General features: G+C 39.2%; 1 protein-coding gene across 2 annotated transcripts in view; it reads right to left on the minus strand.

The window, feature by feature from the left end:
- gpc6a (glypican 6a) overlaps positions 1-27,104 on the minus strand; it is a 138,178-nt gene that overhangs the window by 57,540 nt on the left and 53,534 nt on the right. For both annotated transcript variants that reach the window (XM_085133845.1, XM_085133763.1), the window contains exons 3-4: positions 14,339-14,730; positions 649-814 (exon numbers count right to left, since the gene is read on the minus strand). In XM_085133845.1, coding sequence (XP_084989971.1) covers positions 649-814; positions 14,339-14,730 — 558 coding nt within the window. The remainder of the gene's footprint in view (positions 1-648; positions 815-14,338; positions 14,731-27,104) is intronic.

The following is a 27,104-nucleotide window of genomic DNA, read 5'->3' on the forward strand; positions in this document are numbered from 1 at the left end:
AAATGACAGGCTTGTCACAAAACAGCGAAAAGCTTAGAAGTGCAGTTCACTTGACACACAGTCTTTGGGGATGTCTCTTAAAAAATGGTGCCCCATTTAAAAAAAAAATCTGTTAGTGTGGGTGGGAGGATGGGATTGGGGTACATAACAAATAAAGCACTGGCCTACAAAAGATCCAGAGGGAACACTCTATATGCTTTCTTGGTATCCATTTAACAGGAGGGCTTACAGCAGCCGGCTGCTTACAGCCAAACTGAAGTGCTATATTACTCACCATGCTCAGCTGGAAACACTATAGAAAATGTGTTTGCCTAGGATCTACTCTCCTTTATCAATCCCAAACAGCAGGGACTAGAGCTTTAAGCACTATGCCAGGGTTCCAGCAATAGCAAACAACATTTCAGACAGAAAAAGAAGAAATGGTTTCACAAATAAGATTTCAGTTTTGTCTCTTTAAAATCCTTTAAAGCTGAATCTATCACAGCGCATCCTACTGAATTCCCATCGAGACTATTCAAAGGCACTGCCTTAGAAAAGAAACATGCAGCCTTAGAAGTACAAGCTCAAGTTTGAACACATGTCGACGAACCTACAAAGAAGAAAGAGAAAACGAAAAACAGGTGCAAGGGCACTCGATTCAAATCTTACCAATGAAGAGGTTCCATTCAGAATCTAGGTCTGCCTGGTTTGCTAGACAGCCTCTCATTACGTTGTGACAGTAGTTGGGACAGGATTTGAGCCCAGGCATTCCACGACAGTATGGACAGTACAGCATCCTGGTCAAGGCTTTAACACATGCTGGAGCTACATTCACCTGCAAAGCAAAGAGATGCTTTTTCAGTTATGTCAGGGATTGAAATGGTGATTATTTCTAATAGAAGTTGAAATGTTTGATGGTAGTCAAAATTTTCCAAGAGGATTCTACCAGCACCAGTGCATGCCAAAGCATCAGACGTCAAAAATGCAGTTTTATATGAAACTATAGAGGGGATGGAAGTCGGACGGACACTACACTCTATTGCATCTTCTGAAGCTTGAAATGTGGAAATCCACCAGATGAAACTGCATGACAAGGTTTACATCTCTGTCCATCTCCATTTATTGTGAAGGCTGTGCCTTTTGTTGTTGGGCCATGTAACTGTGCTGGCTTGAGTAAAAGTGACAGGATTCTCACATCTGCTTCCCCTCAGAGGTGGGGATGCAGAACGGGGAGTACATCTGATAATTGGCCTGTCAGCCTCTGTATTCATGGTTGACTTTAGATTTTGAACAGCACACACTGGAGACTTCTAGTGTGTGTGTATGTCTGTGTGTGTGTGTGTGGGGGGGGGGGGGGGGGGGGGGGGATGGTTTCCGATGGGTCAGCAAAGCAGGATAGTTAAAAGTAAAGCTAACTAAGCCAAAAAGGGACGTCTTCTTACATTTAAGCAATAAAAAATAATTCAGCAGCACTTTGGTTTAGCAGATATTCAATATATACTAACAATATAAATATGTGGAAAAATATGTGGACTTTAATTTAAAGTCCACAAAATCACTGCATTTTTATTCATTTTTTTCACTAACGTATCACTTTAGTGCTACATAAACTTCTGTTAATTTTGATACTGTCAGACAAAATAAAGAAATAAAAAGCAAAGACAGACGGCACAAAGCCTGCGACAAAAATAAAGCACAAATAAAAGAAGAATAAAAGAAGATAAAAATGAAAAGAGAAGAACGCATTAGTGCACTACTGTAGCTCCGTGGTAACATCTGAGGCTTTGCCATGACACTGCATACAGCCTGCGTCTGTTTTTAACATTTCAGCTTGTCTTTGATTTCACTCATACCATGACCAGACCACCTGTGTGTGAAGCGTGAGTGTGAGAGATTGGGGGAAAAAAAGACAAGAGCAATGTTAGAAAAAGGCAGAGAGAGAGAGAGACAGAGAAGCAGAAGGCAGAGATGAGTGCTATTAATGTATTTGCTTCCACTGCTGCTCGGCACCAAGCGACAAGGATCAAATGAACCATCTTTGACATATGCAATCTGCCAGTGACATCACGCGATGTCTTGTAAGAAGGCCATTAAACCTGGTTGCTAGCTGTCAGTTGTAGCGCTGCGTGTCATCCGCTGGTATGTGTTCTTGTAAATTGTTTATATCTCTCTGGGAGTGTAGCGAACATATGGGGATTTTTCAGGAACAAGGTTCATTTGACAACACATTAGAAAGCTGACATGCATGGGAAACCAGAATGTTACATTTGAAACCGTTAAAAATATAGGACATTACTGCGTTATAGACAGAATTAGGAGGATATTACTACTGGAGAGCTGGAACACACACATATATATAAATAAATCTGTGTGTGAGTGTTTTGCTATTTTCTACTCACGTACCACAGTCACACACCACACTCACGGTGCCCTAATGAGGAGTTGTAGATGTTAAAAATATATTAATAATCAGTTAGAATATGCTTACAGCTACATTACTATATCTTATAGCCCATTTAAAAATGAATAGTGGTGTAAAGTAAAATGCTACTAATCGACATATTTATAAATAAGTCATATATTTATTACGTTGTTTCTTTTTTTTTGAAAGTGACATACTGTACACTGTTCAGTGTACTGTTATAGGAGCCTACTATAATGCCTTATGGAATACTTTGCGAAGGGCAGTTTTGTAATTTAATTTCTACATTTTCTGATTCACAAACTGAGCTCGAGGAAGTTTTTTTTTTTCTAAAAGAAACATTAGAGCAGACTGAGAGTGAACAGGCTGAGGAGAAATCCTAAGATGCTGCCAAGGATGCAGAGCAACAAACACCAAGAAAACAGAGAGACAGATACAGATGAAGCAGACGGAGAGAAAACCGGACAAGACACTAGCAGACAAACAGAAGGAATAGGCAGGTGCCGTCACCACACTTGGCCACAGAAACAGGACCAACTAAATGCCAATCACAGTGTTTGGTTTGGAGAGAACATCCTGTAAAATTCCACAGACTTTCTGCTTCCAAATGTACACTTTATGATTTTCAGGATCCAATACATATCACACTATATATATATATGTATTTATATATATATATTGCCATCTATTTACAGACCTTGAAGAGCAGTCTCCAGTGACGGTGCTCTCATCTTTAGATCTCAGGCTGTTTTCTTCCCTTGCCTTCACTACTTGCACTTCATAAAAATCCGTATCACACATAAATTCACAAAGTCTGACTGCTACATGCAATTCACCAATCGACTTCGACTGAGACAGGAATGAGACACTTTTCCGATTCTACTCCCCCCCACATCCCTGTGTTTCTTCAGAAATATCCCGTGCCCTCTTCCTCATCAACGACTCAAATCCCACAGATTAAATACATTACCCTATCGAGCATTTGAATCATTTTTGTTTCACAAGCTAATTTGCATATAAATATGTTTTGTGTAGTGAGAGAGAGAGAGAGAGAGAGAGCTCGTCGTTTTTGTTTTCTCTTTTGGCTCATAGTGGCCTAGTCACTGTACCTGAGCAGCAACATGAAATCCAGTTTAAACCACAATTGTAAAACAACAACCAGTTGACAGCATGACTTTGGAGTATCTGTGCTTGATAAATTCCTTGTTTCACTGCTGTGGTATAAATGATGGCAACATCATAGAGGAGGATAATGAAAATATAGTCCCTGCACCATCTGCAACATCAACATGCAGTTTTTTCCCCCAACTTGTAAAAAGGATTTCATTATTTATTCAAATATTAAATAATATATCTTTTTTCTTTTAAATTGTCAGAATAACTTACTTCTGTCAATTCAATTACACTTGGCCCAGTTTCTCAACATATAGAGAGAAAACACTGGGATTTTTTTTTTAACCACAGTCCAGTTTCAACTACGTCCTTTATATTCAATGTGGCTTTTTTGTGGCAACAGAAGAAATACAGTTAATACTGCAAATGGGAAAAGTGCTTTAAGCTGCCCTAAAGCTTTGTGAGCCTCTGGAAAATTTGCATTAAAATGGTGCCTCCTAACACAATTATCTTAGTGGGATTTTTTTTACATCATCGCTGTTACTGTGCCCAGCAGTCGCCGGGTGCCCTGGATGAAGGGTAATCTGATAATCTTGTTAGCACTTATTTACAGTTGAGTAGATAAAATATTTCACAGCAGGCTGAGGGGAGAACTTGGAAGTGAGATGACTCAGATCCAGAGCAAGATTAAAACACTAATCTACTCATCTGATGTTTAAGTGCAACGATAACACCGCATGGAGAGCATGTGCTTTGCGTGCGAGTCGCTGTGTGTGTTTTGGAGTCGTGGAGGACAAATTCAGATCCTTTAAGCAGAAAAAAAACCCTTAATTAAAGTCCCAAACTGATAAATATGAGTGCCTATTATACTAAAAAATAATGTACTTTAGGCTTAAAGTTATTACATTTTTTAAAGTGACTAAAGATAAAACACTGCTTAGTTAATATTTTACCTTTTCATAACTTTTAAGTAGATTTTCTTGCAAACGCATACCTTTTTGTTCACATATATTGACACAAAACCTATTATAATATTTAAATTATGTGATATTGACTTTGTTCTGTAAGTGCATTTACATAAGGACTGTGTGTGAGTAAATAGGCTATAAGAATGGGATGAGCCACAAACAGCAGCCAACTCATTAGCCTGCTTGAAGATGTGGTCAGCTCCTGAGGTAAGCGTAAACATTACCAAGAATTTAAAGTGCAAGATTATAAATGCAATGAGCCTTATGGGCAACAGCACAGCAAGCTCCAAGCTTTTCTAAGTGCATCCCATAAGGGGCCACAGTGAGGAGACATTACACACACCTGAATTCAATCAGCAATAAGCATCAATGATGGGTAAATTATTAGAATACGAATAAAAGCGCTACCATTAAAATAAGGGATAACTCTGAAAGACACTCAGAAGACATCACCTTGTCTCTCCGACAAGGTGTTGCCATGCGTACACGGTGTGAGCTCCCTTTAGGGGCAACAAAGTAGGAGAAGCAAAGACGATGGAAATTGCTTTGTGCCACCAAGTAATGAAGTTGTGAGAAATGACAATGACTTTGCAAGCTACCAAGGCCAATCAAGGGGAACACTTGTGGGACGGTAAGACTGTCGCCAAAAAATTGTCTCAATAGTTCTGTCATAATTATTGTGACAGGTTGTGTTGCTTCGCACTGATTGGACATGGATGTAAGACTGCATTGCTGCCCCAGTGTCCCCACTCAATTCCACAGCCATTAGTGTCAATGGCAATATGAGTGATTTGTTACTGTGCAAATAAGACTGCCATCTGCTACCAAGAGAAACATGTGCTTGGTTGCATAAATCTCCGTGTAAAACTTAACCACTTATTTCTTCCTAACCAAAGGGTAACATTAAGGGATATTGCAATAAACATCTGATATTAATTCCATAAGTCACAGGAAATGCAAATTATAAGAAGACGATTTGCAATTTCACGCTGCAAGTAAAATCTGATCAAATTGTTTTTATGTTTGTCGAAGTCTTACTTTAATTGTAAACATACTGTGAGAAAAGCTACTTTAAAATAAACTAATATTTAAAAAAGTCACGCTTATGCACAAGCTACTCCTTGTAGAAACGATCCAATCTGAGAGATAACAAAACAAAACAAAAAAGTTTTTGGGGAGCATGGGAACCATTTTGGTGATGAACAAGCTTCATTGTAATGGCTTGCCAAATTGCCCTCTCCAGAAAAGTATTGCAGTTCATTTAACCATGAAGGTGATCTGACCCTGACCAAGTAGTATTACTTCTCTAAACATAGCCACATCTTAATCACAAGGGTGTCAGAGCAGAAAATACTCATATGGGTCCTTGTGGGAGGTGCCAACAGATGTCCTGAATTGTAGGTAGACATTTTGTATGTATTTTTTATGTATATTTATTACCTGTGTCTATGTATCTTACATGTTACGTATACTCCCGTATCCAGTCAAATTATAAGACACTGATTTAGCAGTAATGTATTACAATGTTAGAATTGTATGGTAGTATTTGTCACAGTGGCAAATGCCATACATGGTCAGTAACAAATAATTATGCTCTAATTAAAAAAAATCCAATTTACAAATACATGGTAATACAATATAATAGAAATACATTATAGTCCAATTTACAAATACATTTAGAGACTTACATTTACTCAGATTTACATTTTAACGGGGCAGCTAAGGTAAAAAAAAAAAAGGTAACAAAGTAACAAAAACAAAGTAAACTTTATGTTTATAGTACTTTAGTACATACAGAACAGGCAAAATAAATGCACCAAAGTTGCCATTGAAAATGAAACCCGGTCTTCAGCACTTCATACTAATCACACCTTCTTTCTGTGCTTCTTCACAAACTTCAGTCTCCCTCCACTCTGCATGTTAAATGTAAGCTGGAGCCAAGACAATTCCAGAGGGGCTGCACTAAAATCAGCTGCTGTCAAATCGATGAATGTCTGAAACAGACAGAATAATCCACATGTGAGCATCTGTGCCTCAATGAAACAACACAGTGTTACTTGGGGGACCCCTGTGACCCACTCAAGTCAGCTCAAGTGTCTGTCTTTGTTGAGACGTGGGCACAACCGTTGATCTGTCCTGACATATTCCATGTTATGTAGCATGTCTGGAGCAGCAGTTAGGTCTGTTTCTTTAATTTACAACGACAAGGGAAAACACGTTAAAAATCAACCTCACGCTGCTCATTGACTAGGCACGGCGTACCATGAGCGATTCACCATCTCTAGTGAGTACAAAACCTTCATATACTACATTGTTATCCATCTGTCGTGTTGCCTCCTGGATTATAGCGTAGCACTCACCCTCTGTCCAGCTGACTCTAAAGGTCTGCAGCCCAGCCTGAATGTCAGGGGCAGACAAGTCTCTGTGCTGCCAAGAAACCTCTGAACAAATGTCACAACACTGCTGCTGACAACCTTCTCTAAGTGCTTGTTAAATAAAGATGTGGTGCCATACACTTTAAATCAAGGTGCAAAAAGTTGTCATAAGAGTGATGTGGGCTGCTCTAGCCGGATGACATATTTTCACAAGTTGATGAGAGGTGGATAAGAGGTATTTTATAGGACATGTTAAAACTTGATGGATCATTTTTCTAAATTTTTTTGACAAATTGCCACCCTTTTGTATTTTGTTCCAAATTTCCACCCACTCTGTACTTGGCTCACTGTGCCCTTTAGAGTATTCAATGCTGAATGGAAGACGGCACAGGCTACTGAAGAGAGGAGGATACAGTATATTTCTTTATTATCCGTTCTTATAATGTTCTTGTATTTCAGACCACATGCTGTCTTTCATTTTTTTCCAACATTCTGCAGTTCACTACAGATCAAAATCTTTTAATTAAAAAGGACATCTTTGGTGCAGCACATTTCCCGATGACGTGCCAACCCTTTTGAGCCAGTTGCCATCTGCCGTCACAGCGCTGTGGCTGAGGCCTTATCCCCGGCAAGCTGTGTGAGCTGTGAGCCAGCAAGAGAGAAGGAGACAGACAGAGAGCGAGAGAGGAGGGAGCATGCATGAGAGAGAGAGAGAGAGAGTGAGAGACGAAATTCGTCTGGTGCATCTGTATCTGTGTGGGCCTCGGCTAAGAAACATGGACGGACCACACTCGCTCACGAAGCAGGTCACTTAATCTGCCCTGAGCAGAATCTGCTGTCAGACTGCTCTCGTTCACTGTTTGGTTTTGCAACATATTAATTACAAGTAAAGACACTGAACTACAAAATCACATGAACATGTCACATTTTCTTAATCAAATTAAGGCATTTTATATCTTCAGCTAGAAGTGATACATCTTTAACTGCTAACGCAATCTGTAAAAACACAACCAGCTCCACTGGCATTGTCTGCAGTGTCAACGCATACTGCAGTTTGCATTATGTGCATCTCTTTTGAGGTGTGATTACATGAACTTATTTTCGTCTATGGCAATTTCCTTTTCAATTAAGAATCGGAGTCATTATTGTGTTTTTATCAGGCAATTGTTTTTGTTCTCTTAATTGGCTAATTGTTTTGTCTGCAAATGTGAGAAATGAATGAAAAATGTCCGACCACATTCCCAGGGGGTCCTAGATATAATACACATAATAAAAGTAACTGTTTTGTTCCAGCAAAACAGTTACTTTGTAACATTGTTATATTTCTGATTTCAGCTTGTTTGATGTGTGTGAATGAATTCTCTTTATATACTTTTGAATGTGAACTAGCTTGCCCTGAAATTGCTATTTGGCCGATGAATATAAAAATTATTATACTAGCATTAAAGTTATTTGTACTTCTACAGCCCTGTTGGATGAAACATGTCTGAAGTGGTCCAAACTCCAATAGCTCGCGTATATACAGAACAACATCATCAAACTACTAAGAGACTACTAACTAAGAGATAACCCAGCGACTTCTTTCACATGATGAGCCAGTCACATGATAGCAACTCGTTTGAAAATAGACATGATGAAGATGACCAATTAAACACCAAAGCCTAACTAAGTATTGTTGCTGACCACGTCCATCCCGCCTATCTGGTGGAAGCAGCAATCTTCTGATGTCAGCTGATGTTCAAATCATCTCAAACTGGTTTCTTGAACATGTATGTTCACTGTACTCAAATGGCCTGAGCATCAGAAAAGGGAAGAAGGTGATTTATGTGACTAGGAATGTGAGATGGTTGGCAGTCCCACACATGCTGGTTTGAGCATTTCAGAAACTGCTGATGTACTGTGAATTTCCTCCACCATCTCTAGTGTTTACAGAGGCTGGTCCAAAAAGAGACAATCTAATGAACGGCAGTTACCTGGGTGAAAATGCTTTGCTGATGTCAGAGGTTAGAAGAAAATGGCCACACTGCTTTGAGCTGATAGGAAGGCAAAAGCTGATAGGAAGGCAAAAGTATGAATGCACAACATGTTACACGCTGAACAGATGGGCAGCAGAAGACCACAGCAGTCATGCTTGTTAGCTGAGAATTGGACGTTGAGCCTGCAATTCACATGGACCAAAATTGGATCATAAAAATTGGTCTGCACGGATGAGTCTCATTTTCTCCTGTGACATCTTGTTGGTAGGGTCAGAATTTGGATTAAAAAGCATGATAGCTTAGGATCATAATACTTTGTATCAACAGTTTAGTGCTGTGGTGTTGGTGGCTGTAGTGGTGTGATGGCGTGTGGGATATTTTCTTGGAGCACTTTGTCCTCGTTAGTACCAAATTTCATTCAAACACCACAGCCTATGTGCATATTCTTGGTGACCGTATCCATCCCTTTATGATTCTAGTGTACTATCTCCTGATGGCTGCTTCCAGCAGGATAACACACCACGTCACAAAGCTCAAATCACCTCAAACTGGTTTCTTGAACATAACCCAATGAGTTCACTGTGCTCAAATGACCTCAGCAGTCACCAGATCTCAATCCAATAGAGCACCTTTGGGATGTGGTGGAACAGGAAATTTGCATCATAGCTGTGCAGCCGACCAATCTGCAGGAACTGTGTTATGTTATCATGTCAGTATGACATGGACCAAAATCTCTGATGAATGTTTCCAGCATTGACATGAAGAATTAAGGCATTTCTCCAAGTAAGGCTTAACTAATAAAGTAGACATTAAGTTTATACTCAAAAGTCAGTATTCATGGTGTGAAAATGGTTTGGTTCTAAAAGTGGCCTGTTTGGCCAATATATATCACACACATCATACAGGCATCAGACAGAAAAGAAAAGAAAAACAAATCTCAGGGCTTTATAATGCAGTACATCATAAAAAGAAACATATCTGTTTGTCTGTGTGCAGATTAAATGACAGTACTGTACCTGACCTTTTTTTCTTAGAACTAACTCTGTTAACACAACTTTGTTGAACACTAGTATGTATATAAGTACAGCTGGTGCATATTTTAGACACGGCAGTGATTTGCACAACAGCTAAATGAATGTGCTAACTGCGATTAGAACAACAAAAGTGAAAACATGTAAACTGACTGGCATCATTTTCTGAAAGTGAATGAAAGTGGATCTGATTAGTAGGACTGTTTAAATTCAAACAAGCACATATATATGTGCTTGTGTTTCTGTCTTTTTTTTTGCTGAATGTTGAATGCATTCGTTAAAAGTAATGTAGGGCAGCGAGTTCAAAAAGCAGAAAAACAAAATATGAGCACGTATGGAAAGCACATGGAACTGATGATGATATTTCTCACGTGTCAGCAAAGAAATCTGGCAGAGCATTAATCTAAGGTAAATGTTGTGTAAAGATTAGAAACTGCCTCGGAGCTTAATGTGAAATTATCTGACAGTTCGTGGTCGGAAATGAGTGTATAATGAGATCACCGTGGCAGTATAAGCCATCAGGGAAAACAAATCCCTCTCTACAAAATACCCTACTTCCTTCCATCATCGTGAGCAAAAGTGCACCACGGACTAGGCCGGCTTCCCATGCATATGCAGAGTGAGTGATAAGTGCTTTAAATGCCTGAACTTTAAACCGTTCAAAAATTCCAAATCCCTACAATCTTCTTTGAGTAGGTCTTAATGTAGTTGGACTGTGTTTTAAGTACCGCGAGGATAAAACTCCTAATGGTCATCATAAACTGTAATCCAAAGGGATTCTGCTCTTAATCCAGGATCGAGGTCCAGGAAACTGTTCAGTGCAAGTCTAGTGCAATCTCATTTTATGGCGTGATATCTCTCCTGCTCTGACTTTACACCATACAGCACTGTGTGTTAGCTGTAAATATTTCATCGTATTGGAGCATAATCCAGATGCAAAGTAACATGGAAAATTAAACAGACAGCTGCTTGAAGGCAGGCATCACATGGACAAAGCGTGTTTTTCCATTCTACAACCTCGAGTTTATACATTTAATGATCAGTTTGTATGTTTGAATTTAAGACCCAGTGTTGTTAGAGTTACCCACTAAGCATCATTTGCAGCGTGCGACACTTTACATATAAATAAGACTCAAAACCTGTAGCAACAGACGATTTATTTCGACATTTAATTGCAATGTCCCTGACAAACCTGTTGGTCTAATGATCTTTCACTAGCAACCTGTAAAGCACATGTGTGGAAAAAAAAGAAAAAAAAAATCAATGGCAAGTGAAAAGACTCCATCGTCTAAGACTGCCTGTAAATAGAGTTTGTAGTGAGACTCTTTTGTCAACTGGACAAGCTAGAATGATGAAATCGAGCTCAATCTCGAAGCTGCCAATCCATCAGGGACAATAAAAAGTTTATAAATTATCATTTCACTAAACTATCTTTATACGTACATATTTGTTCTGTAAAAAAAGTATTTCCTGTAAAGTAATGGTGACTTTTGCTTCTCCTCAGAATAATTTTAAGTAAACTTACAGCAGAATCAGAGCACAGAATTCTACCTTCGTGACAGATGGTGTGTTTGTCACAGCAGTCTAGCTCTGAGGTATTTTTCAACACTATTTATTCGCAAATGGTCTGCTAATAAAACACACTGCCAAATGACCAAACACTGATTTATGAAGCTGTAGTAATTGCAGTAGTAACTCAAAAAACAAAACTGCATTCTGCCATAAAGCATATAAAAAGTCTCGGATCCTTGTGGATCTACAATTGAACGGGATGCAATAGTGTGCTTAAACCCAAGTTTTACATTGCTATTTACTCTAACAGTGTGCGGTAAGGAGATGCATGTGTGCAGTGCCACTGAAAACAGCATGGCACTGAGGGTGAATCTCAGGTCAAGGTGATTTGTCATGTCAAACAACTTTTCACCTCGACTTCTTTGGTTGTTCACCGGCCTGACAGCCTTCAGCAATGCCACAGTGTTTCCAGGCTCTGCTTCATAATTGATGAGGAAGAAGGGAATATGGGATTTGATCCAGAGTGGCGGTGCCTTTTGGGCCTTGGACAGATGTATAGAGGTGCTCATTTTAACTCTTCCTCTGAAATGGCTATGCCACTAAGGGAATGGTGACTAGCTCAGTGGTAAGCTAAAAGACATTATGAGCATTAAAAATGACCAGCTCTTTAGGAATTATACACGACAGCAGAATATGACATAGCACTTTAATATGTACATAATACTGAGGTGGAAAATTCACAATCCTGTGAAGTAGTGCAAGTATAGGGTGTGGCACATACTGATCATACATCACACTGATGGTAGAGGTTCAAAGATAAAATATAAATTAAGGGATGATTTGGTTTTTGATCTAATGAAAAAATATGAAGAAATTAGACAGTGAGTTTCAATGTAACCATTTCTTGTGGTTAAGTATGATGTGACTTCTTATAAGTCGTAATACGGTGTACACTGTAACAAATCTTCCTGCTGAATTACAGTGAACTGCTTTGTCAACATGAAACTCTGCAGTGCATCGACTACAACACTTTTAAAATTATTTTAAAGAACATTGCAGTACTGTGCTGTAATTATCTAAAGTAAGGATTTGAATAAACCTTACAATATATTAGTCCTAGTTTTTGTGAGATGACTGAAATGATGTTGTGGGACTTGAAGCAACATGATTTCACTTATGCAAAGAAAGTCAAACTCCAGCTTAGCTTAACTGCCAAAGAAAAATACCCTACTGTGTTCTAGCTTGCTGTTCACATTGTATTTCTGAAAAGCATCAGCATTTCGAGTATTCACTGTACTTAAGAAACATTAGTGCACTAATTTCCCTGTCATTTTTTGCAGCAGTAGGTCATCCAAGTTATGAAAAAGATGCAACTAAATACCCTAAAAATTGCTCTTCACAGTGAAACAGATAACTTAGGTGAAATATTACCATAGGTGAAGGTTGACTGTGTAGGCTTTTGTCTAAACATTACTTTTTATGCAGTCACAGACCAAAGTTCTAATATAAATTTAATGCATTCACTTGTGTTCACACTCTATGATCTGTCTCAACTTTACACAGGGAGTTAAGCCTCCAACATAAAAGTGGACTGCACAGATCATTTCTTTTTTTTTGCCCTGCCACTCTTGCATCCACTTTCTTCTTCTTTGCTCTTCTTACAGTTTCTCTCCCTTGTCGAATTGAAAGGGACGGCAAGCTTTAAGCTAAAAAGGAAACTGCAACGAATTGGATCGCTGCTGAACTCTGAAGACATTTTTAAAACTTGATGTTTGAACTTATGAGCATCTAGTTTCATATGATTTGTGTCTAAAAGCAGGTGAAGAATATTACTTTTGGAAGGGCGAGCACTTTCCAGACTAAATTTATTGTTATGATTTATCAGTCATTTACTTGTCTCTGCTCATTTAGTTTCTATTTTAAAGATAAATCTGTTTCAGTAAGCCTTAAAGGTGTTATGTGTTTAGAGTATATAAAAACAATTTTCTTTAGAGCGTGCCCTTTAATCTCATGCTCACAAATCATCCAGAATGCTTTTTTTTGTGTTTTATAAATTGTAAACCAACAGAATCAAAAGCTGATGATGATTATAACTAGAAGAAACTGGCTTCAAAATGAAACTGTTTAATTAAGCTCTCTAAGCCACCACCTTTCACATCTATTTTCTCAGTTTTCAGAAGCCCACTCTCCTTTAAACTGAATGATGGAATACAAATGTAAATAACTCAAGTCGGATCATTAATACCGGTGTTTGAATCTACTTCATAGCAGAGATCCTTCCTGGAACTGTGCAACACGCCATCTGCAAACAGCTGCGGTTATATCAGATCTCATAGTTTTGATGTCCACTAAAAACTGTTGCATAACTTTCTGTGTTAACCGTGGAATTAGAAAACTTATCCTCTAAGCCTTGAAAAAAAACATTTGAAATCTTCAGGGTTTGATAACATATACTTATTAAATATACTTATTTTACAATCCAATCTACTAAGATTTCAGACGAAACACTAATCAGTTTTAAATAAACTGTCACACTGAAATGAAGCAATTTTTTTTACTTATGCACACTGTAAAACAAACAAACAAACAAAAAACATGACAAAATACAAACTGCAAAGACGAACAATGCAAACGCAATTCCAACATGAAATCTCATTTTCTCGTTTTTTATTGTTTTTCTAATATATGTATAATCCCCCTTTTCCTTGTGTCCCCTGTGCTGCTGTAACAAGTGAATTTCCCCAGTGTGGGATAAAATAAAGTCTATGCCTATGTCTTAAACAGCTGCAAATCATTTAAATCTCATGCAACGACCTGGAGATCAAACACATCCACAGAAAGTTGTTGTGTTAAAGGATATGTTGTAATGTTTATTGCATTAAAGCTAAAGCCAGCAGTGCTAAACAGTCACAAAACAACATCACACTCAAAGCAGCCATGAGAAAAAAAAAATTAAACTCACCTTAGCGACCCTGTTGGCAACTTCCCGGCCCACCATTAGCCCCTGGACGAACGTCCTTGCAGCGATGAACGCTCTGGTGACCTGGGCCTTAAGTTTTCTGGGAATGTCTCCAAAAGGCTTTAGCTGATCTGTGTATTTACTGACGCACTCCAGGTAGTCATCTGTAAAGTGGTACTGGGAGTTAAGTAACTGGAACATGCGTTCCAGCAGCCTGGACCAGAAGTCATTTAGCATCTCTTCCAAGTTGACGTTGCCCCCCGTGTAGTAGCGCTTTAACTCAGTGAACAGGTCCTGGAATACTTCAGAGTTCTGCATATACAGCTTCCCGTATGTCCGTGTGAACATACTGTTGAGTGACTTCTCAGAATTGTCCAGCAGTTCCAAGAAAAACTCTATATTTATGGATGTTTTGGGAGATGGGAGAGAAAAGGGGATAGAAAAGACACAAAGCTGGGTCACCACATGATATTTACCATCTTCTTTCCCGCAGCGTAAACCAAACAAAGGGATGAGAACATCTATCGAAGTATGCCTGTTGTATCTATGGTAATTCAGTGGCTTATTTTATGGCCCTGTCTGCATATACAGGAGCAATGTATAGCAGCCAACAATAGGTACTTGATTATGTGAAGAAAGTCAGCTCAAGGCATTAATAATTTAATAGCAGAAATAATGGGCCACAAGGACTATGAATGATTAATGTAAAGTTTCTGATTGCATACTGTAACAAAATATTCATAAGTTTTAGACACAGACACTAGTATACATTATCATCCTGGACACCCACCATTATTCCCAGACGCATTAGTTTCTCACTGAAACAATTTATTTGTCCACTGAGGCAGCTGGCCTATGGGCCTATAATTGAATACTGTGTTACGGAGCCTTTATTCCTTTTGAATTATCTGAATAGTGTGTGCCAACATTTTACTGTAATGACCTCTTTTGATCAGTATAATTGTCACAGAGTTAGTATATACGCCTTACACTATGTAACGTTATGTCATTTTATAACAAACCTTTACGTCAATTACCTTGTAACATGAATTCTTGCATTTCACAAACATTCTGTAATTACTGAGCACTTCATGCGCATGCAGCGGCCTGTTATTGAGTCAGGTTGCTTAAAAATCAGTGTTAACACAAAGAACATCGAAATTCACGAGTGAAATTTTGCAATTCAGATTTAACATTCAAAGCAATTATATTATTGTTTCTTTGTCATCTGTCTAAGTGCCTTTCTTCCATGTGAGCACCTGATCTCTGGAGTACTAACTCAGCCAACAAAGAGAAAAACAGAGAGAGAGAAAAAAAGCAGAATTAGCTGGGGAGTCTCACTGAAGCCGAGCTAATAGGATCCCATGTTCCTGAGTGCACAGGCGTAAATGTTGGGAAGATTATAACACGTCGCTCCAAGCACAAATGTCAAATATTCCTCCACTCTTCTTTGCAAACAAACACTGCAGACATTTTACGTGTCGTGCTTGCTAATAAACCATCGGAGGGCTTCTTCTTCTGGTTGGTATTCTGGGTGGCTGACATTTCTTTGCATTGTTAATGATAGCAGTCGTAACCTTACATGGTGGGCACGTGTTGTTCTAATGATAGTTTCTGCTTTGATAATATGACAACCCATAAGGCATGATGAATTGGTTCTCATGTAGCCAAGCAGGGTTTAACTATGAATTATACAAATTCAAAAATCATGTCAACTCTTAAAAATATTATAACTACTATACGTTAGAATACAGTTGTTTCATTTTACAAGATTAACAATAAAATGACCATCATGCCCCACATATTGGAATCATTCTTTACTGAGTGCATCACAAGAGTCAGTATACATATTTAAGCTCTTCATGTATAAAAGTAATATTTAAATAAGCTCCTGGCCATGACATCTGAATAATCCACATATCTGCACCAGTGTCACCATATGTCAACTGCAGCACTTACAGCTGACATTTGCCATATGACCAACTTTGTATTTCTTGCATTTTTTTGTGTGCGTGCAAACGGTACGACGTGTCCACATACCTGAAATTGCTATCAGTCTAATCCCTAGTGACTCATTTTAGTTTCTTTGAAGCTAAATGACCTGCCACTACACCAACATTTGTTTAAATATTAGCAGCCTGCAGGGCCTTTTCCACTCCATTTTTCCAATTAGATCTGAATCAAGGACACGTAAGCCCTTGTGTATTGCACATGCTATTGTATCCGTACCATTTAAATTGCTCACACACTGAGCGGTAAATGTGGAAACTCATGCGCATACGCAGCCCAACATGTGGATATTTAACCGAAAATGATTTACACTTAATATATTCTGAAGTATTTCGAAATATATGATTAAGGGTAGTTTGAGCAAAAATAACATATTCTGAGATGGGGGAGTGTCTGTGCTGGTGGACGTCGGTTACCGGCCTGGTAGCCTGGTCCCCTGCACTGCTCAGCCCCAGTGCAGGGGACCTCTGGTGCATCGGCCCAACTAGGGGGCTCTCTAACTGGTGGGGAGGCTGTTATATCTTTACAGGTGGTCTCCTCTCTACAGGAGCTCACTCTGCAGGTGGGGGAGAGATAGGAGAGGTAGAGATGGAACTCAACCTGGGTGTCTATTGTCTTGTGTAGTTTGGGAGATGATTGGATGATGGGGTGGGTGCAGTTTTCTCTGGAAAACTGGAGTCGGGTGGGCTGCCCTGGACTCTGTGGGGCTGGGCGGTGCTGCTGCTGTGGGCCCCGGTCCGGATGGACCTGGGCCCCCTTGCCCTGGTGGGTTCCAGAGTGTGGGGGTGCCTACTGGGGTCAGCGGGGGAGCTGGCCCCATGGAGGGGCCGCTTGCCCCTGCCTTTCTTCCCTCCCCATCCTCAGCTACTTCCCTCTTCTGGCTCTACCACACCCACACACGCAGGGCTTGGGGTGCAGGTATGTCACCAGGGTGCAGGGGAGGCACTCCCCCTCTGTCCCCTTCTGGCCGCCTGTGCCTCAATTTTATTCTGCAACCTAGACATCCACATTACTCACACTCTCACATAACACATACATATAGGGCCTTGGGGGTGGGCTCGTTTTACAGCATCCAGAGGATCAGAGGATGGTCGGTGTATTCCAACCCACCTCTGGCGCTGGTGTCCTACCCTCAATTTTAAATGCATATAGACACTGAGAGTTTTCGGGAGGAGCCGTGCTGCTCTCTGGCAGGAAGCAGGAACCATGCTCTCCTGTGTTTTAAATGCACTTTAGAATGGCACACAGCAACACTACATATGAGCGGGCGGAGGGAGGTTTGGGGACTTCACTCACAGTTCTGTTAACCCTCCAAAGTACGGAGGCCTATCTCCCCTCACCACACTCCCTGCCGGTGGCTGATGCCCTCAGACGTTGGTGTGTTGGTGGTTCTTGTCGACTGGGGCTGGGCGCTCATGTATGTACTGGCTCACTCCTGGTGGCCGATTGGCGGGGCCTGGCGCCTGTGGCCCGGGTGGGCCCCTTCCAGGGGGTGGGGTGCCCTCAGGCCTCTGGGCCTGAAGCTCGGTCCTCTCTGGCACAGCTGGCTGCCGGCAGAGCCCGCGGACATGCCACTGCAACCCCCTCTGGCTTCTGCTCCGTGGCTGCTGGGTGACCTCTCGTTTGGGGCTCTACTCAGCTCTTCCCAGGAGGGTGGCACGGTTCCCCCCCTTTGGTGGTCCTCCTCGGGTCCTCGTACTCTGGGGCTTCTGGATGTCTGGGGCCTGGATCTCCTCCATACCTGCTTCATGCCCTGGGGGACGGGGCTATGGCTCCCCACACTCCCTAGCAGATCGTTACATGGAGAAACCTTTTGAATACAAGCGTGCTGATCCACACAGGTGTGCACACGGGTGTTCACAGACGCGGACTACACCTTTCTTGGCTGCTGCCTCAAAGCACATTGTGCGCTGTCTATCTTGCGTGCTGCACAATAGCGTTTAATATTTAGTATCTACTGTTATCTACTGCTAGCTAGTTTATTGTGATGGTGCTGTATTTATTATGTTGCTCTTTTTTGTTTGTTTTCTCTTCTGTTTTTTTTTCTCCATACAGCTGATCCAGGTGTTTTGTTTGTTTTTCTATCTTTCTTCCCCACTTTCTCACCGTCTCTTCTCTCCTCTGTTTTTCTTTCTCTCCCTCTCTTTCTTTCATTCTTTCTCCCTGTCCTATCCCCCAGTCATGTCTGTCCCGTTTGTAGCAACCGAAAACAAAATAAAATAAATACATAATTATGATAAAGGTCAATCAAATGGACCAATATGGCAAGGCCACGATGATCCACTTGGTAAAGTAAATCCGCTTGGCATCTTTCTTGGCCTTAAGACAACAATTCTGATGGCTAAAGATCCAAACGGGACACAAAAAAAAATAGCATATTCTTTTAGTTGGTCGAGGATTCATTTAAAACTACTTGACACCACAGGGTGGTGACACCTTCACATGATGAGCTCTGACATTATGAAATGAGTGAAAAGAGCCAATTTATAGTAAATGCCACAAACCTGTGTGATACAGGTCTTAGGTAGACTAAGACAGTGCTATAGACAGTAGCGTTCCTTGCATAAAAAATTGTCCACATACCTTTTGAATACTTTGAATATAAAAATAGTGAGGCAGTGAAAGATGAGTACATTGCAGTTAATTCCCTGAAATAAATGGCCAAAGGAATAAGATAAATTTTGCTAAAGAAACTGAACTCACAAATTTAATCAGGTTTTACACGGCCTAACGTGGTCCCCAGCAATGCTATGAGTGGTTAGAAACAGATTACACACTATTCTGCGCAGAAGTGTCAGGTTAAGTAAAGTGACTGCTGAAAGATAATAATTAGACAAGATAACCCGATAAAACGCCCTCAGGACTCGGACTACTTACTGTAAATGACGTTGACAGTGTTTTACATATGCAGGTGAGAGCCAGTGGCACCAGCTAATGACATTCTGGGTTCCTGTGATTATATGCAGCTCACTACACCCAAACCTAGGAATACTGTATGACTGCATTTATTGATTTCCCAGTTAAAATACTGTTAAATGACACTGAACAGCTGGTTTGGATGGTTTTCTGTTATTCACGCCTTTATGAACTAAAAACCAGAAGTAAATGGGACGTCAGAATTTTTGTGGCTTTTTTAAAACTCAAGTAACAATAGCTCTTTGATGGGAATGTTGTTTTTTGTTAAGCCTATTGTGTGTGAGGTGCAGCACGTTCCTTAACATCCATTCGACTGAGGACAAAGTATTCTTCACACTGCCCGAGTGCATTTCCAAATTCTGTGCATGTTCAAGCTATTATTTAAATATCTCCGTCTTAATTTGTAATTATTATTACAGAAGATGACTGTCTTTACTTTTGCAACCTTGTCTTTCAAAAGGCATGTGTTGCATTTTAGAATAACTATTGTTGAAAGAACAAATTACTTTCAGTTTAAAGTTTTGTATTGTGAGTCCAAGACTTGAAGAACAAGTTCAAGTTATGTTATGCAGACACCCTTGTGTCTGCATAACTGTTTGTTTGTTTTTTTGTGTGATTTCAGGGCCCACTACCTGAAAAATTGGCTGTACTGAGAGTTTCACATAGCAGCTGCAGCTTGCCAACTCATGAAGAGTGAACTGCTCTCCTCTGGCCAAAATACATATTTGACAGAGGATTATCATTGAAAGTTATTGACCTTGGATAACATTCAGCTACCCAGCCGTGATGGTCTTAATACTTGGAAACATTTCAAACATGCTGGAAACATACAGGGGTGTATGCTTACTTACACAAATCATTTATGAATCATCCAGCATCTGAATTGGTCAGAATTCTGACCATTGGATTGTAGCAAACAAAATTTAGGGAAATTTTTTGATTTGTCCCTTTCGGAGCATTAATACCAAAATTCAAATTCAGTCCACTGAGTAGTTGTTGAGCTAAATCAGTTTGTCAGTGCTGTGCAGGCACTGCTGACCTGGCTATGGGCACATTATCGCTTGTGCTAGAGAGACAAAATTCAAATGGAAGACAGGGGTTGAAAAACAGCACCAAGTGGTCTGGTGGACGATACTAGGGTGATAAAGGATTACAAGAAAATATAAGAAGGTCTGGCGATGTGGAAATGGAATATGAGGAATGGCTATAGACTTTTGCACACTACTGAATATTTGGACGAAATTTGTAAAAAATATCAGTTTCCTTCTAATTTTACATGTCTCTGTTTTGCCTGTGGTTGGACTGCATCGTTAATGATAAAAAGAGTCTACAGCCTGCCAGAGAGCCGGTATTTCTTTTAACAGGATCAATTAAAATTTATCTTCGTGCTCTTTCTCTGTCTTGATAAATTTTGTAAGACTTTTAAATGAAAAATAAAGAAATAAAAGAGTATCTGCAAAGTTTTTAGAGTATAGTCCAGCCTTCGTAAAGTCTTCAGGCACATAAATCTAATAATATCCCTTTTCTATTTCTCGATTCATTTTTTTATGTAACATCTTAGTTATGTAACATACAATAACTTTAAGTTCTGCAAAGTGCACAAAAAGTCTGTCATATACTGTTGTCATTAGCATTATTATTAATCATCCTTTCAGCCAGAAGTTTTCTTTCCTGTTTTTTTTTTTAACAATGAATAATATGCCGCATAAAAACTATGACAAAGTGAAGCTCCGGTTTACTGCCAGTCAGAACCGAGGATGGACTTGCATACAAAATAAGAAAATGCACATGGTGTTCATACCCTTGAAGCAATTCTGAGTGTGAAGAATCAATTTTCTCTGAGAGCAGTGCAAAGTCCTCCTTTGATATCTGGCCTAATTACTGTAAATAATTATTATGATTAATAAAGGTGACCTTTCTGTTGCTCTGATAATAACACATTATCCACAAAAGAAAACGTGTGCTCGCCCATTAATTTTACTCCACACAGTTTGAAAACTCAGTCGCTTAAATGCCTCAAACAATGAAATTCCTCATTCTTTGTATGGTTAATTAAGACAAAATTTCAATTACTGGTCCAACAGACTTGAATGACCAGAGGGTTATAGTACAAAACTTAGCATAAATATTATTACAATTTAGATATTCTGGCCTGGTAATGTAATGCATTTCAAATACAGAGAGACGCAGAGCTGTCTGCATAATACCAGAATGCTCAGTGTTTTACTGCTTCCCTATAAAAAGGGGACATATTAGAAAATGAGTAAAAGTCAGACAAATATATGTTTTTACCTCATTCACTCACAAATTAACATTTTATGTCACCATAAAATATCCATCACTTGGAGCTTTTTTTTCTTGATCAGCACAATATTTAAAGAAGTCATATTATCTACCAAATAGAACTGGTCAGATGCAGACTGTGTATATGAGCCTCCCATTGGCCATAAATTTCTCAAGTTCCACTTGCTCGGTATTGCCCTTTTTTCAACATCTTCTTTGTTCTGGGAAATAACAATAACCCAAACTAGCAACACGTGTGCAGAAAACAGCAGTAAAACAAGCCTACAGAGTTCTTCCATTAAATTAGCCAAGTTAATAACAGTGCTTACATCTGTAGCACCAAAACAACAACAGCTTAACTCAAGTGAACTACTTCAACCGCAAATAAACACTGTTTAGTATTCCTCTGAACTAATAGAGTTCAGTGTCAGATGGGTGACAAATTGCAGTGAATTGTTTCGTTTCTTGTGAGGATTTTCAAAACCGAATGGCACAGGGCAGGTGCTGTTAGCATTGCTGCCTAACAGCGACAAGGCCCTGAAATCTGACCAGCTAAGTTTGCATGTTCTCTGCATCCAAATGGGTGTTTAGTCTGGGTACTGCAGCTTCCTCCCACAGTGCAAAGACATAACTGGTGATTTTAAGTCAGCCATAGGTGTGAGTGGTTGTCTGAGTCTCTGTGTTAGCCCTGCAATAAGCTAACAAGCTATCCACTAGGCTAATGACCTTAGCTGTAGTGCTATAGCAACTGGCATAGCCCCTAATCCTTAATAAGAGAAGCAGTTAAGAAAATAGACACATAACATATGTTTTTTTTACAAGTTTAAAACATGAAATAGGTTGTAGCCCACACTATTAAAATCCAATGTGTTGTCCCACCCATCCACTGAAAACTCTTCCACTCAGAACTCAGATGAGAAATGTTTTCATCTTACTTTCTATTTTTCTCACATCAAAATAAATGCAATCAGTTGCACTCACTATGCTCAACCAAGCAATAGACCGGGGTAATGTTGTACTGGAAGACAGTCTGTTTAATGGATTTGAATTAAATATGCTACAGTTATTGGTTCCTACTGACTTTACAGTGACAACTTTGTTGAGCATTTACATTTTAGTGTATCCAAATGTTGACAAACTAATCAAATCATTATTAGTACCTTACTATACTTTTTTTTAAAACTGCCAACAACATGGAGGGCAGCTGTAACTTAGTGGAGTGGTAAAATAATTTAAATACAGCAATAAAGGGCATAGTCTCTCCCGGAAAACATGCACAGTGTGGGTTTCAGCCAACACAGACATACTAGTCTGGTCAATTACTGTGTCAGGTAGGCGTGAATGTAAAGGTGTGCAGTTTAGAAAGCGAAGCAATTTTAACACTTGAGTCGCTCCTTGTTCAAAATGTCCTAAGACCTGTCAGTAATAACGGCCCAGAAAATATTGTGGTCACCTTCTGGGCTGACCAGTAAATTATGCTGGACAAGCACCTAACAAACCTCTGACCTTGGCAGCTTCTATGATGCAGATCCTCTTACAGCTGTGAAACAGAAGTGCCACATATTCCTGGTTGAAGAAAAAGGTTGTATTTCATCTGCCGTTATCTCCAATGTGTCACTTTACACTGGCACTGACAATGAAGCTATTTTAATGCTTCTTTATTATATTTGTAGCACCTTTTTAAAAAGTTGCGTCTGTGGTTTGTCTTAACATTTGAAGACACACACACTAAAAATAACAGGAGTATTCATAAAGAGACAATGTTTTCATAAAAGTGAATGGTCTGTCACTATTCTACGACAACAACAAGCTACATAACAAACAGAACCTAATTCATAAAATCCATGTAATTTCCTGCACACGATACCGCCTGATTAAATATTCAGAAACATCTGTTTTCATTTGTGTTCATGTCCATGTTGATGAATTCCAATCATTCATTTAAGGGCGATGCGACAACAGGACCTTAATTATCATGAATTAACATATCCTAATGACACTAGATGAGAAACAACAGATTAGTCAGTGGTGAACACCCATATTTATTTCCAAAAGGACCATGGTGGCATTGATGAAAGTAACAAATAGGAGCTTCAACAATGCTGACTTCCAGGCAGCATAATGGGTGTCAATATTTAAACAATCTAGCAGCAGCAGGAGCAGCAACAGAAGCACTGCTGCCTCACAAAAAGTACATCACAGAGGGAGTGAACCAGCACTTTAGAGAACCAGACATAAAGGTATCCTGATTTTACAAAGTGCAACGTGCAAAACAGCAATGCAGAGGAAAGTTAAAGGCCACAGCAGAAGATACCACTTTGTTTTCCCAAGCTGGTACTGGACATTTTCTTTCTTTTTTTTTTAAGCTTTGGCTTTGTTTCAGGTTGGAGCGGTGACACTCAGCACTTAAACCATTCACCAACTGATGGACTCAAGAGGACATAAAAAAAGAAAGAAAACGAAACAAAAAACAACTCAGACTGCTGTCCAAGAATACAGAAAGTGCCACTCCACAGTGTCACCGTAATCTGTGTTCAGCCCTTAAAGTTACTGCCTCTGATTACTTTTATATTTCTACAGATATCTATTAAAAAGAAAAAACAAGTCCTCAGTTAAAGAATAAATGACAAAAATATCATCAACTATAAATGGCCATTTAATTCCCCAACCTTTGTACTAATTACAGTTCCCAGTTTCCACACATTATACTGAGTTAACTGTAAAATTACACTCGAACATCAGAATAAACTGGGCCACAGTAAATGTTAATGACAACATTTTTCACACTGTTTTCGATTGCTTACTGTGCAGAATGGATGCAACACTATCCTTCTGTGACTGGCTTTATTTCTAACACGGTGCATTCAGGTACACATTCTCCTTTGTAGTTTGGGCCCTTTATTTCTGTGTTAATGGTGACTCTACATTTAACACAGTCCGTCTCCTGAGGAAAACTATAAATAAAAATTGAGTTATTTATTATTATTAGTTACTATCTATTTAATGTATTTATTTAAAATACTATTAGTCCTTATGTTGAAGTATAAGGAGTATGATTTCTTCATGAAATTCATTTTACTCTTATGGCAGTCTGATACATAATAGAAATGTGCCAGCTGTCACAAAGTTGTTAAAAATAACTTACCTGTATTGTTACATGTTATCTGTCACAATTGTCAACTCATTATACTCAAATTTCATCTTCAGGCTGACATCGCCTCCACTCTAAATAACATCCCTGAGGGAGGGGATTTAAATTTCCAAAATCAGCCACTAATGAACCAATGTGTGATCCTGAGTCCTTTGTAACTACTGACGCACAGCCACATTTCAGAGTGGAGTGGAGCGACCTTAAAGAAAAATTAGTGTCGGGTGATATTGAGGATGCATATCACACAGTCATACAGCTGGCTAGGATTGCTGTTATTACTTCTCCGGAAAGATAGAGACCTGAGGGTGAAGCATGTCTCCAAAGAATGAAGTGGTACTTCTTGATCAGAGTGTGATGGATTTGGTGCACATGTCCAATTCCAGAGTAGGCAAAACATCCTCAGACCTGAATGATCTTACCACCATATTTCACTGCATGATTCCGTCTTTCCTTTCATCTCCTTGAATACTTCTCTCACACCCACAAATCTCAAACTATTAATTATTAACTGGACTTAAAAGAAAAAAAAATGTAATCGACTGACCAAAATTATTTGGTCTTGTTTTCAATCCGGAGAAGTAGTTTAGAGATCCCACTTATCCTCTGAAACCAGTAGGAGATTGGTCTCTTCTGGCCTTGCTGGCATTTATTTATCAAAATCTGTATCAGTTGTGAAGCAGTTTTTCCTTTTTGCAGTTACCAAACCTGAAGCATTGATCTTTTTTATGTGGTGTGCTTATTTTTGCACCCCCTTTAGAAACATAAGAAACATTTCTACTCTGTCACTTTTCTTAGAATAAAAAAATTATTTATTTTCCTTTGATATTTCTAATGCCATGTTTTTCACTGTCACAATGATAGTAAGAAATGCTCTGCTACAAGCTTCTGTTGAGTAAAACGAATCCACCTCACCATCATCTGAATACTGCAATAAAACTGACTGAAATGTCAGTCTATAATATAACATTTATGTAATATTTCTTTCTTATTTTACACCTTGGAGGTTTCTTTAGGTGTCCATGAAAATATCCAGTGAGCCTCAGCACTGTTTCTGCAGAGCAATATTCACCTTACATGTTCAAATAAATATTTCTTCTATCATCATCAAAACAATATTAAAATACGCTCATTTATTTTAACCTAAAACAGTGACCTAATTTGAGATCTGTACATTTGGCACAACAGATTCAGCACACAGGACATGCCCAGACATAAAGCCTTAGACACTCAAGTTACAACAGTTAAAAATAGCATTTACTGCCTGGCATATTAGAAATGTCAAACTGTAAAGATAAAGGAACAGTTTCACATTTCACAATGGTATCCAAAATTACTTTCTGAATGCTGAAACATTATAGTTTTATGCACAGGGACTTTAAAATTCATTGTTTGTATGAAAAATAGACACACAGAGAGCAGATATTGATCAAATGATAAGTCGGTTCGTGCATGATTGTTCATCGATCATAATCAAATTCACTTTAAACTATGAATAAAAGTGAGCACGCGAGTGAATGTATGAATATCAAAGGCCTCGATCCCCAGGCAGTATCACTCCGCAATGATGACAATGCATTTTCAACCGATGACATTGTGTGCAATGAGACTGCAAGCAGCTGGCAGCCAGGTGGTAAAATCCATTTTCCTCACACACATGATGCATATCACAGTGGAGCTGACAGCATCGATACAAGGGGCTCGTAATTAAAGCCCTCTGTTGTAGGACACAGATGAACTGGAGGGAAGTTTCTCCCAATCCATCAATCATCGAGTGACAGCTCATTTAAGACATCTTTAAAATTAAAGTTGCACCAGCCACCGCTCTTTACAAAGAACAATTGTTTTCTGACAGCTAAGCGAATCTCTGCTTTAAATCTCAGAGAGAAAGGTTGAGAATAGAATTATTTTATGCCGCGAGCTGACAGATTGAATTGAGAAGAAGCCCGTTCTCTGCAATCAAAGAAATAACTTTGGCTGTACTTGATGCTCTCTGATAGCAGCAGAGAGGGAGGTCACATATTTGCCTTGGATAATGGGCTTTTAGACATAATGGCATACAGCCAGCTAGCCAAAACAGAGATATTTCACAATTCAGCATCTGCTGTATTAAAAGATACTTGATGGTACCCAAACGTACCATCTGGCCCTGCAAATACCGGATGAGTGGATATTCATTCCAGTTCCTTCTACAGATTTGTAAGTTAGTTGAAAGATAATGTGTATCCAGTAAATCTTAATGAAGGATTTTAATCAAATTTTGTCAAATGCTGTATACCATCTGAGGAAAATACGGCTATTATTTGAAGTAAACAAAATATATTATTGTAGATTAGTCTATACATGATCGTTACAGTCTGCTGTACAACTCCCATCATGTAAAAGTAAAATCTTGATCTGATTTAATTTTGT

This window comes from Neolamprologus multifasciatus, chromosome 1, assembly GCF_963576455.1.
Source record: "Neolamprologus multifasciatus chromosome 1, fNeoMul1.2, whole genome shotgun sequence".
Lineage (NCBI taxonomy): Eukaryota > Metazoa > Chordata > Actinopteri > Cichliformes > Cichlidae > Neolamprologus > Neolamprologus multifasciatus.